At 37.5% G+C, this 13,260-nt stretch overlaps 1 protein-coding gene across 1 annotated transcript in view; it reads right to left on the bottom strand.

Moving 5' to 3' along the window:
• si:dkey-122a22.2 (uncharacterized) overlaps positions 1–7,410 on the bottom strand; it is a 60,427-nt gene extending 53,017 nt beyond the window's left edge. Inside the window, exons 1-4 of the mRNA XM_007242112.4 lie at positions 6,946–7,410; positions 5,021–5,186; positions 4,846–4,917; positions 3,340–3,416 (exon numbers count right to left, since the gene is read on the bottom strand). Coding sequence (XP_007242174.3) covers positions 3,340–3,416; positions 4,846–4,917; positions 5,021–5,186; positions 6,946–7,008 — 378 coding nt within the window. The 5' untranslated portion in view covers positions 7,009–7,410. The remainder of the gene's footprint in view (positions 1–3,339; positions 3,417–4,845; positions 4,918–5,020; positions 5,187–6,945) is intronic.
• Between the last annotated feature and the right edge of the window lie 5,850 nt (positions 7,411–13,260).

The following is a 13,260-nucleotide window of genomic DNA, read 5'->3' as shown; positions in this document are numbered from 1 at the left end:
GCCGGAAATCTGAGAGAGTACAACTGGCCTCTTTCCCCTCATCACTCCAAAGGGTGATGTCGATCAGCACGAAGCATCTGTGAGCTGATGTATCGGAACTGAGTCACTGCGCTCTCCTCCAATCGTTTTGTGATGATCAGCAGCAGTTCAAAAAGAGGCAGTGGCTGACTTCACATGTATCAGAGGAGGCATGTGTTAGTCTTCACCCTTCTGGTGTGTTTGGGCATTACTAGTGATAGGGAGAGTCTTAATGAGTGGGTTGGGAAACGATTTGTTAAGAGTTCACAGTTATCCTAAGCAAGGACGGCACAGCACTGTTTACCAACAGCAACCTTACAGAATTGTGATATTGGTAGATTAAATATGACTTAAAATGCCAAAATTTGATTTAATAAGTAAAGTGTGACTGTTTTATTCAGCCTTCCTATTATGTTGCAGCTGCAACATCACAGTATTAGTCATCATGTTCACAGAAAAACACTATAAAATTCCTGATTTCTAACTGATTTACGCACTCGTCTGACGCAAGCACTGGAAAAGGCAAAGCTGAACGTACCCAGCTCTGAGCTAGAGCTAATGCACGGAGTGCAATCACCTGTAATTAACTAATTATAGGGGGTAATTTCTATTAACATACATTATTACCTGTACTGATGAACAGAATGGTATGTAGAGTGATTAGGTAAAGAGGTCAGCTTCATGACAAACTCTTAACCTGTACTCTGTTTAGAGTGTAAAGAACAAACACACAAATTTCTTCATATTCAGACTATATTTTAATGTAGAAATGAGTTGTAAATGATGTTGTGACCTACCATATTCTTAGTGCGCCTTATAATCCGGTGCTTCTAATGCATGAATAGCAGTAAAGCCACACAGGAGTATACAGGGGTTTTAGTTTAGTTCTCCAGCATTAAGGCTGGAGTAGCATTAGCATTAGCCGCTAACCGCGCTAAGCGCTAGCTCTTCTGCCGTTCAGAGGTGAGTAGGGCTGAACGATTTTGGAAAATAATCTAATTGCAATTTTTTATCTATACATTGCGATTGCGATTTATAATGCGATTTTTTTATGTCTTCTCAAGTATTTTTCAACAAACAGAAGCAATAAATCAATCTGTTTAATAATAAACAATATCAGATTTATTTAAAGCACAGATAACAATAAAGCAAACAAATCTATGCTTTTCCTTTTCACCATTTGTTTTTTTTAAATAGAAAAATAAATACATAAATAGCTTTTCCTTTTCACCCTTTTTTTTAAATAGAAAAAACAATAGATATAAAAAATTTAACTTACTGCTCTCCAGCTAGTAACATCATAAAAAAATAAAGTGCAAAAAACAAAGCTAATCTGCTTTAACCAACTCGTTATTTTCTGTATTTGAAGATGCAGCACTGGTCGTTGGCATTTTAGCCTTGCAAATACCACACGAGGCTTTGTGGTGCTTTTTTAAATGCTGAAAAGGGTTTGTAGTGTTACCTCGCGTCGTAGCAACAGTAGCAAGGCACGTTTTGAACAGTACCTGAGCAGCAGCATCTTTTTTAAAGCCAAAGTAATTCTACACAACTGATGTGCTGCCCCTCTTTGGTATTAGACTTTCAGTTGTGTCAGCTTCTGTCAAGCCTGAAGCCATTGTGCAACAAGTTAAGGGCGTTTTCACACCTGTAGTTCATTCTCTGGTCCGAATCAGTTCATGAGTTTGTTTACTTGGAGCGTTTTCTCGCTCTGTTCGGTCTGGTTTCACATAGGCATAAATGTAAACGCACCAAAATGCGCATCAATAAACCACGCGAGCAGCCTGTGTCCTCTGATTGGTCAGAGCTGTCTGACTCGGGAGTACATTAAATTTAAATATACGAAAAAAGTAAATACAGCGAGAAGATTTTGTGTTCCAGCGCAAATATCTGTGCTTTAACACTGAACGCTGAAACGCTGCACTTTCAAACACAGTGTTTCTACGTGCAGCGCAGATTTATACATAATAAACAGAGTCACGCGGCTGTGAGCAGTGAATGCAGCGCAGACGGCGGAGTTCGTTTGGTACCGGACCGAGACCACCTCCTCTAGCTGGTCTCGGTGCGGTTCTTTTGATCCGCACCCGAGTGCGTTTACTGTTTTCACACCTGCTCAATCGAACCGCACTAAAGTTACAAACGGACCAGAGTTTGTTTTAACCGGACCACATAGTGCTGGTGTGAATTAAGCTCTAGCACTTTCGCCATTCAGTAGCAAGTATATAGGATTGTAGTCTGCATGTTTACTGTGTTAAAACAAGCTATGTTGGACAAACTGCTAGCTAATATCGCCCTGACCAGAACAACAGATTCCTCAGTGTAGGGATGTCGAGTGGCATTACTAGCAGTTAGCCGTTAATGCTGGAAATCTAAGCTTACTGTAAATAAAGTGCTTTACTCACCCAAATAAACAGTTTTCAGGAGAGAAATTTGTGTAGATTAACATCCAGCTCTTGAATTACAGTTTTGTTTACTCGGCTTAGCTTTACTTGACCTACTTACTCCCCACCAACCCCCATTGGTGAGACCTTCTGAATTAGAAGGTAAACATGGTGGCACACTTGTTCCTTACTAGTGTAGCTTAAAATATGCCTTCTATATGAAAATAGACCAGAAATATATACGTTCATTGATAGTGCACCTTATAATGCGGTGGACCTTATAGCACGAAAAATATGATATCTAAATAAAAAACTGTTGTTTATGTAGTTTATGGCATTATTTCCGAAGTAATCAAATCAAAACAAAATGTTGAGCATATGATAAAACTGAGTATTATCACAGTGACCAGACCTGCTGAATTAGAAGAAAAACAAGGCGACACCCATGTTCCTTACTATTGTTGCATAATGCTTCTTATAATACGGTGAACCTTATAGTGTGAAAAATACAATAATTATTATAAGGCTGCTTTGTTTGCTTTATCTTGTAGATGGCCTTATAATATCTTTACATCATCCTTCTACTCTCAGCACCAGGGGGGCCCAGTACACACTACACTCAAACACACTACATACACACGAAATGTTCCATTGCAATGTCACAAACAATTTACAGCAACAGAAACGCTTGATGTTGAGAGCAGTCTGCTTTGGGCCACACGCTGTAACTCATTACATAAGCTCTTCTGGAGGACATCACTTCAGCTACTCATCTGAACGCATTTCTCAGCATCAGCACCACATACACAAAGACCACACATACACAAAAAACCCTGATGAGGCTCATTGTGCTCAGTACAAGCTCAACAGTCTTTCTGCACAAAGGCAAATCGTACGCTTCAGTAAGTGGCCCCTGCAATGTCAACAACAAAATCAATCTTACCTTTGTAGTCTGTGAAACACTCTCTTGCACGTGATACCAGACGTCTGAAGACATCCCCGTCGGAGCATCCAGGATTACTGAGAAGAGACGGAGAAAAGCAGGTTAATTTAATAAATATTCACGCAATCATTCCAGCATGAAATCTTGTGGACAAACGCGCAACAGAGTGGCAGAAACAGAGGAAAGTCTGTACTATAAAACACATGTACATGTGTGATCTCACTCATCAGCTAAATTTAGCATCAGTGCAATAACTTAACTTAGTAAGTACACTGTACAATACACGCAATGTATCTTAAACATTTAGTTTAGGGATAAACCAAAATTATTTTTCCTTTTTTTATTTGCCTGAAACTGAACAAATACAAAAAGGTCAAATACAGAATACCAAATACCGTATTTTACAAAATATAAGGTGCACCGGATTATAAAGTGCACTAACAATAAACATCTATTTTCTGGTCTATGGCACACTGGATTATAAGGCACATTTTATGTGACACTAATAAGGAACAGGGGTATCCCCATGTTTTGCTCCTAATTCAGCAGGTCTCGCCACTGGGGAAACTAAGTAAACAAAAACTGTATTTAAAAAATATATATTTTAAAGTCAAACAAGCGCTGGATATTAATCTATTATTTAAAAAAATTGTTTATTTGAGTGAATAAAGTAAACGCTTTCGTTTACTTACAGTAAGCTTTAAATTCCAGTATTTTGTCCAAGGGCGAGCTCTAGCCTAGGTAAGCAGCGCTAGTTAATGCCACCCGATATCACTAAACTGAGGAACCCTGATTGTTCCAGTAACCCAGGGCTCTATCAACTTGTGGTTTGTCCCATGTAGCTTGTATTAACATGGTAAACACGCAGACTACAGTCCAATATACTCACCTCTGAACAGCAAAAGAGCTAGCGCTGCGGTTAGCGGCTAATGCTAACTCCGCCTCTGTGCTGAAGAAACTGGCTTTACTGCTCCTTACAACCTGACCAGCAAAATTCATACATAAGGCGCACTGGTTTAAAAGGCACACTGTCGATTTTTGGAAAAATGAAAGGATTTTAAATAAGCCTTATATTGTAAAAAAAATCGCTAATTAAAATGTTAATATTTTTTAAGATATTTTTTTAAATGTAATTATTTTTAACTTAACTTGCACATTAATGCAACAAATGTGTTTCTAAATGTACATTTTTATTTATTTTAAATGTATTTTGAAGCCTTAAGCAGCCAACTGTAATTTCAGATTATTATGGGTAGGGCAGGTTGATGATCCTGCATGTTATGCAGATGATAATCTGGTTCCAATTTTAGCTTATGTGTTTCAATAATGTCTAATAAACTATTAAGTACTAATATTAAAAAAGAAATGAAGCTATGGCAGATAGCTGTCATACATAGCATTCAGATAGCATATTACATGATCACTATATAATACACTGCAAAAAACAGTCATAACAATAGCACAAAAAATAATAAACAACCGTCAACAACACAAATATGTATTTACCAACTGGTTGTCCTTGTCCTTTGCAAACGAGGCTGATCTTCTGGCCTAGACCAATATCTATCAACTGTGCATCTAAACAGAAAACATGTTCATTAGCAATTGCATTATACCCACATACATATATATATATATATACTACTACAGCTATTTCTGATAAAGAAACAGAATCTCTTACCTTTCGGTATAAGCTCTTCTCTTTCTCTTTGAAGCGAGGCGTAGTTGAGAAAAGGTGGAACAAAGATAACAAGAAGAAGAATTTTCCCTAATAACACTACCGTGTCCCAGCAGCTCCCCTTCACCTGCTGCTGCTTCTTCTTCACAGTCGTAGACTCCTCCACTGCCTGCAGGTAGAAAATAACAAATCCAGCAGAGATCAGGATAGATTTAGCAGAGAGTTCAGCTGTTCAGCTTCTCCACAAAGAAAAACAGCCAGGCTCAGTGCTGAAAAGAAAAATGAGATATTCACCTTTTGCTACTGTTATGATGTGCATGTATGAATTACACTATACACTAAATAGTCACATACACTAAATAGTCAGGCTGTACTTAACGCTATATACTTGGAGATGTGAGGCTTGGATGGATTTGCTAAGCCATAGAACCCCATTCCATGAGTCTCTGTACATTTTATTGTTTTTATCTAATCTGAAGCTACATGACGTTTGGAGGTGTGTAGTGATGTAGTGACTCTGCAGAAAGTTGGTGAACTCTGTGCACTATGCTCCTCAGCATCCGCTGACCTCACTCTGTTATTCTACACTGACAGAACACAGAGTCGCTGTCGTTCCCAGTCTACTATGTTATAATATCACTGACAGTTGGCTGTGGAATATTTAGTACTAAGGAGAAAATTTCACAACTGGACTTGTTGCACAAGTGATGCATCCTATCACGGTACCACAGTGCTGGAGTTCACTGAGCTCCTGATAGTGACCCATTCTTTCACTAATGTTTATAGAAGCAGTCAGCACAACTAGTTGCTGCTTCTTTAAGCCTGTGGACATGAAAAAAATGTTTAGTGACTTAGATGGGTAAACAAATACTTTTGGCATAATTTTAGCAGCATGAACGCAACGTTTGCATGCACACTGTAGACACACTGTAGAGTGTACTGGGTGTACTATATCATATCATATGCAATAATATTGCAAACATTTTTTGACATGTTGTGATAATAGCTATATTCCATGTAATAGCAATATACTTGAAAACACTTTAGCTTTGTGGTAAGTCAAGTGTAATTAAACGTTATAAACTTTCTTGATGCATGATATTGCCCAGGCTTTCATTTAGTCGAAAAAGATAAAACACTTATGCTTAAGCAAATTCTTGTATTCATAGATGGAAGTGCAGTCGCAAAGAGCATGGAAAATATTCTGCTGATACTGGCTCTCATCAGGACTGCCCCAAAACAGCAAGAGCAAGAGTTCTTCAGAGTTACCAGCCTCAGAAACTATTTAACACTTTTAGGTTTAATACATGATTTCTTTTGTTCCGCTATAATAAATTCAGTTTAACCTATATTTATTTTTAATATACCAGAACCAGTCAAATTATTGGACACATCTTCTCATTTAATGTTTTTATTTTTATTTTATTTTGTTTTCCTACATTGTAAATGAAAACTGAAGTGATCCAGACTACAAAGGAACACATTTATTTTTGTTCCCTTCATTTAGTGGACCCTCACTACAAGGCAATTATTCCTAGCTAACCTGACTATAATATCCAGCCAAAATTAGTCAAATTAGTGTCATTTTATCTGTTTTAGCTAATAAAGACAGAAATATCACATCTACAGTGTCTCTATTTAATAAAAAAAGATGTCTTCATCCTGAGGGTTATATGAGGTGATATATCAGCATTTAGCACTTCAACTGAGCCACATAAAGACGTTTAAGGCTGATTTTGGTCACTTGTTCTAACTTTCCGTTCCACCTTAAATTCTTCTGCAGTTACAGTACCGGTAGTACAGCGGCCACCACTGTACTGCTAGGCTGCTGTGACGTTCTTAAGGTGGACCGGAAAATTCCACAAGGAAGCGACTCGAGCGTGTTTAACCCGGGCTGGATTAAAGCGCTGTTAACAGAGGGTTCAGACCTTCCTCCGGCCGGGCTGAGGGGGGTCACCGCCGGCCTGGTTCGCTGCTTTCCTCCGCAACATCTCCACCGCGCTGCTGCTGCTGCTCAGTTCAGCAGCTCACCCATTCAACCACAGCGAGAAGGGTCTGCGCGCAGATCTCATTTCTGAGCCCTACCTCTCCTGTGGTACCTACATGAGGCACCACAGAGGAGGTGGCATTGTTTCCAGTATCGCCATCTAGTGGTATGGGGTAGTATTGAGCCTGAAATTCAGTGTTATTTGTGCACGAAGCGTGGGGAACTTGTATTATTATTGTTTTAGATCAGTTATCAACATTTTTGATCCAACAGAGCATTTAATTGACGGTACGTTGCAAACGACAGTTTTAGACGTGATGTCTAAGTTATCAGCTAACATTATCTTGGTATACTGATAATTTAGGTAACTTAGCTATAATATTATCCGAAGCAAGATCGCTAGACGCTGTTTAGCTAGTTTCAGTTAACTAACTATATATATATATATATATATATATGTGTGTGTGTGTGTGTGTGTGTGTAACTTATATGTATTAACTTATACAGTAAACACATTATGATAGGTCTGGCATTGAGTAACGTAACCAGCTGGCTGTCTTTGATATACTTTGACTTAGTTGGTGAAGTAATTGGTGCATTTTCATTCCAGAAAGTTACTTTTGCCAGGTTAGCATTAATGTTAGCGTCAAAACATGGCTATCCAGCATAATCCTATCCTACAATCCTATCCTAATCCTAATTAATCTTCTCTTTCTCTACCTCTCTCTCTCATATATATAAACTTTATTTGCTTTTATTATATTATTTTCCCTCTGTTTATATTTGTACATTGTTATTATTATTATTATTATTATTATTATTATTATTACTTCATTAACCTTTTCTTCATTAACCTTTTCTTCATTTAAAGCATTACAAGAACTGCTTGCTTCCTTGCTTTTACATAGTTTTCATTGTTTTTGAATAGAAACCTTTTATATTGTGTAGTATTTTTAATGAATGAAAACTTAATACTTGCTTTTATTTGTTTTCCCCATTGTTTATTATTATTATTATTATATTTAATTTTATTTTGTTTAGTGTCTTTTTTTCTGCTTCTTTTTGTATTTATTTTTTATTTCTGTATTTTATTTATTTATTTTTTAACATTGTTTTCCTATTTAGATTTGGTTTTCCTTCTGTAGTTTCTTAAAAAAAAGAATGCTTGCTTTTATTACATTTAATTGTCCTCTGTTCATTTATTGTTGTTGTTTTTTAATAAAGTCGCTGCTTGAATTATTTTTCCGCTTGTTTATTGTGCATACTTTATTGCATCTTTCTGAAAATAAGCAATTTTATAGTGTTATTAAAACACAGACAAGCATGCTATTAGAAAATGTAACAGGTTACTAGCAATCAAAACAACTAGCTAAGTTAGCCGATTTTGTCAATGAATGTTTTATATTACAACACAAACCTATTGCCTACATCTCAGTCAAACCTAGAATCCCCTAGGTATTTAGTTCGCTAACCAGATATATTAATATTCAAATTCCACAAAAACGTTACATCTCAGTCAAACCTAGAATCTCCTAGGCACCCCAAACCCAAAAAGTATAAAATATATTTGTAAAGTATAAAGTTCATTAAACTATTGTTGCTTGTTATAACCGTGGTTTCGTACAATGAGCAGTCGGCCAAGTTGACTTTTATTTTGAAGCATGTGAAAAAAAACTGTGGTGACGTCGTTTCCGGGACTCAGGGACGAGCTAGGTGTCGTAGAAGAGGTGGACTGACAAATGAGATCTGCGGCCTGACGCTGTTGACCACAGCGGCCCAGAGACACGCACCTCCTGCAGGGACGGTGGCCTCAGAGGGCCGAAACGCGTTTTCATGTGAAGTAGAGTTCCCTTTTCAGAGAGTCGGGTCTTTTTGGCCAGATTCATTTAAAAGAGTCGGTTCTTTCAGCTACGAAGTTGCTTAAAAGTCTTATTCCATTGTTTTTCATGCATTTACAAATGTCTAGTTGTGGTCTCTAGTATGAATGAAAGCCCTGTGAGCTGTTTTTTGTGAGAAAAAAAAAGTGCTTCGGCTCTTGCTCATGAATATTCATACATGCATACATACAGACTTGTCAAGTCTTCCAGAAGTAGCAGGTGTCTTCTGTCTACTGCATATCAATAACGGCTCCCTGATGCCCATAAGTCAGATAAAATCTCCCTGAATCTAGAACGAGCCACAAACAAGCACCCAGGCGACACACAGACTTTTTCCCCCAATCGCATGTGAGTAAGAGAGGAAGAGGGAGGGCAAGATGTTCCCCTCGTGTGCATATCCATGAAATGCATGAAAAACCAAGAGGCCTGTTCCCTGCAAAGAAGGAGTCTGTGAACCAGCCAATCTGTTTTTAGTGTGGATGGGCAGCGTTTTTTCCTCTTGGATGGGATGCGTTCAGAGCATCAAACTCATTTCACCTCTGACTACTCTAAAGTATATCCAAAGTGTTCTCAAGTCTCACGCTTTGAGCGTGTGACACACCCAACTCAGCGAGATCACACGCTCACACACCACACATGGTATTTCTCACGCTTGCCAATCCATCAGCTGTATATTATAATGTACTCTCGTTGAGCCAATCAGAATATAGATCGCTCTGTTGTTAGGCAGACCTAGGCAAAGAGGGTGGAGTTTCAGCCAGAGTGTCAGGCGCGAAGAACTGTCCGATTCGAAAGTTCTGAAACACACGTCGGTGAACAATTGAAGGAGAACGCCTAAAACGGTTGTCTCAGGGCAATTTATTTGTTGTCTCAGGGCAACATCATGTAGGTAGACCTCTTTTGATGGACCAATCATGAGGCATCTCATTTTTCTGATGGAGCTCCTTAAATAAACCTACTGCCTTGTGTGGATTCTTCCTTTTGCAAGACAAAATGATATTTGTAAATTTTGTACATTTAATTTGTAATGTCCCCCTACCTCCTGATTGTGTGGTCACTATGCTGTGTTTGTTTGTAACATCTTCCCCACACTCGGTGAAGACTCAAATAGCCCTTTTCGACCAAAAGAACTCTGGTTCTGAAACTGGTTACATTCAGGCTTATAAGAAACTTGCTGATTTTAAGTGAACCAGCTCAATTTTAGCACCTTCAAATCTCTGAAAGCGATAGAGTCTTTCCTCGTATCCAGATGAGTCTGTGCTCAGCGCTGTTCTCAGCAGATTTAAGTTGAGCTCCAGTGGGACTCGTGCTCTCAGGCACCTGGCCGCTGATGGGCTGGAGCTCCAGAAGCTGCATTTAATTCTCTGGTAGAGGAAGATCTGTCCATCATGCAGGACTCCTTTGAGATTAGGATGTATTTCCCCAGCCTTGAGGGGAAACTCACCTTTCTTTCTACTTTAATAATGTACACATTCAGAACACAGCAGTGTTGTGCTATGTGTCAGCTCAGCAGGGAAAATAGGTGTAGGGAAAAGTAAAATGAGAACACTGTAGCCAAATTAATTTATTATTATCATAACAAGTGATTTTAAAGTGAATTGTTTAAGTTTTATGGTCAAATGTTTGCCCAACAATACAGTGAATAGCCCATTTGAGTACTGATCTAATCCATATTATGGCAATTCAGCTACTCAACTAAGTAAAGATACAAATATACTTTAGGAAATGAAGGTCATTCAATCTGAAACATTTCAAGAACTTTAAAAGTATTTTTAAAGCCCTATCTGAATGGGATTAGTTTCTCAGGGGGGAATCTGTGAAATATATTTCACACTTCTAATCCTAGTCATAAAACTCTTGCATCCGGACTGCAATTAAAAAACAGAAGGATCAGTGAGTTTTTTGGCTTTCTCAGTCACATGACATCGCATTCAGTAGCTCCTCCATTTCCACTGGCTGTTGTGTTTACGTGGATCTCCATTTGTAATTACGATGTGTGGCGGTAGACAAATAGCTGTTATTAAACGCGAGGCGATGAAACTCAGAGATGTGAGTCTGGACAGGACTAAAATTACCGGATTGCATTTGCAATCCCATCAATTTTTTTTTTATGAAACTGGCTCTAATCAAAACCACCCTAGGAAAGGAAAAGCAAGAGTTACATACTTGTGTTGCACAGAATATGTTCAACAGAGTTACCAGCCTGAGAAACCGCAAGTAAGTAATTCACATACTACGTGGTTCCTTAGAGTTCCTTCATAGGCTGGATGACTAAAAAATAATATTGAAAAATATTGAATGAGAAGGTGATACTTTACTAATATAACACAATATAACACAAAATATTTTATATTTTGCAATTTTACCCAATGCATGTCTTTAAACGTCACTTTCATTGTTATAATTATTATTATGTAATGGAATTTATAGTCTGAGGATGCTTAGGAGGAGGTCACAGCAGGGTCAAACCCTCCTGCAATACCACAGATGTACTTAAGGAGGCTCTCTTCAACATTATCTGCCCTCAGCTGCAGCTTCAGCAGTGGGTTCTGCACTGACTGTAAAAAATACCACATGCTGTCTGTTTTAGAAATGGTGAAGAACATTGATGTGTATGGAAGCCCATTCCCGCCACCTAAAAAAAATAAACAATCCAGAACATATTTTTTATTATAATTAAGTCATTATTTTTGAGATAGTAAGTCAATATTTTGAGATACTAGTAGATTGTACAGAGACGGAAGCAGGTGAGACACAATATGGATACTATTATTGAGGACTACTTCAGACGTAGATTCACAAATCATGTAATATTGGTGCTTTTAGAAACAATATTAAAATAAGCCCCCGGACCCTGAAGAGAAGATATTAATTTAATAACACACTACACTTCTATTTTAGTGTGTTAAACAGTGTGACTGGGGCTCCAACTGTGTTGTATATTATGATGGTAGGCTTCACTGGAGGAAAAAAAAACTTTTTTCCCCGCAAAAAAGGAAACACACTCACAATCTTAAAATAATGACTAAGTATCTCAAAATATTGAGATAGTATCTCTAAATAATGACTTAGTATTTAAAAATAATAAGATAGTATCTTAAAATAATGACTTGGTATCTCAAAATAATGACTTAGTATCTCAAAATATTGAGATATCTCAAAATAATGATTTAGTATCTTAAAATAATGATTTACTATCTCAAAATAATGACATAGTATCTCCAAATATTGAGATAGTATCTCATAATAATGACTTACTATCTCAAAATAATGACTTAGTATGTCAAAATATTGAGATAGCAGTTTACTTAATAATAATAAAAAAATGTGCTGAATTTTTTTTAGATGGCAGGTATGGGACCTTCAGTGAAATAAAAAAAACATAATATTTTAAAAGTATAAATAGCAGACATGATTTAAAAGGTTGGGGTCAGAGCACGCAGTGGCGAGCATGCAGCTCCCCCTTGGCCCAGAATGCCAGAACATGCTACAGGGGCTCGCGCCACTGTCTGTATAAGGTCCGGTTCCATTTTTTAATTATGTATACAATGCTAATGGCACCGCCAGAGGGGGGAATGTGTCTTACATGCCCAGTAATTCATGTAAATGAGAGATTTTATGCAGCCATGTTTGTACCAAGGCGAACTGCTCTGCGTCAGCGAGGCCGTGTGCCAGACACATCGCATTTCCACCATGCAAAACAGCTTCATCTGTTCAAACTCTCCTCAAGACCTTTCACAGACGCTCCACAGCACAGAATTATGCCTGTGAGCCATTCTGTGCAGATAAAGGCAGAGTTTACACCGGGGAACATCTCACAGTTCAGGTTCTGAAGATATGTAGAGGCTGCTCTTATTGCTCAGCTTGATCCAGATGATAAAAATAGAATTATAGCATCTGAGTTTACTGATAAAAATAAATAAATAAATGAAGTAGACTGTTCCATTAATGCATGGATCTGAACACAATGCTCCCATCACAGGGAGGGTGAATGCAACACTGCAAAAAATCAAAATCGTAGCAAGTGAAATGATCTAATATAAATGTATTATTATTATTATTATTATTATTATTATTATTATTATTATTATTATTATTTATCATTTTCTCTATCTAAATAAGTACTGTGTAAGATTATTTTAACCTTTTCAGACCAGAATGCTGTTTTCTCTCTGTAATGCACTCCTATAATATAATATAGCATTACAATAAATACAAACAGCAGAAATCTGGAACTACACTTTGTTCTTCAGCTTGGATCACAGGATATAACATACTTAGTTAAAAGTGAGATTTCACTTTTACAGGTAAAAAAAAAACACTCATATTGCTGAGATAATTGGATTAGTGTAATTTGCTTTGGTGCCTAAAACTTTTGC

Source organism: Astyanax mexicanus, chromosome 1 (genome assembly GCF_023375975.1).
Source record: "Astyanax mexicanus isolate ESR-SI-001 chromosome 1, AstMex3_surface, whole genome shotgun sequence".
Taxonomy (NCBI): Eukaryota; Metazoa; Chordata; class Actinopteri; order Characiformes; family Acestrorhamphidae; genus Astyanax; species Astyanax mexicanus.
Note: the sequence above shows the minus strand (reverse complement) of the source record. Positions and strands in the feature narration are given on the sequence as shown.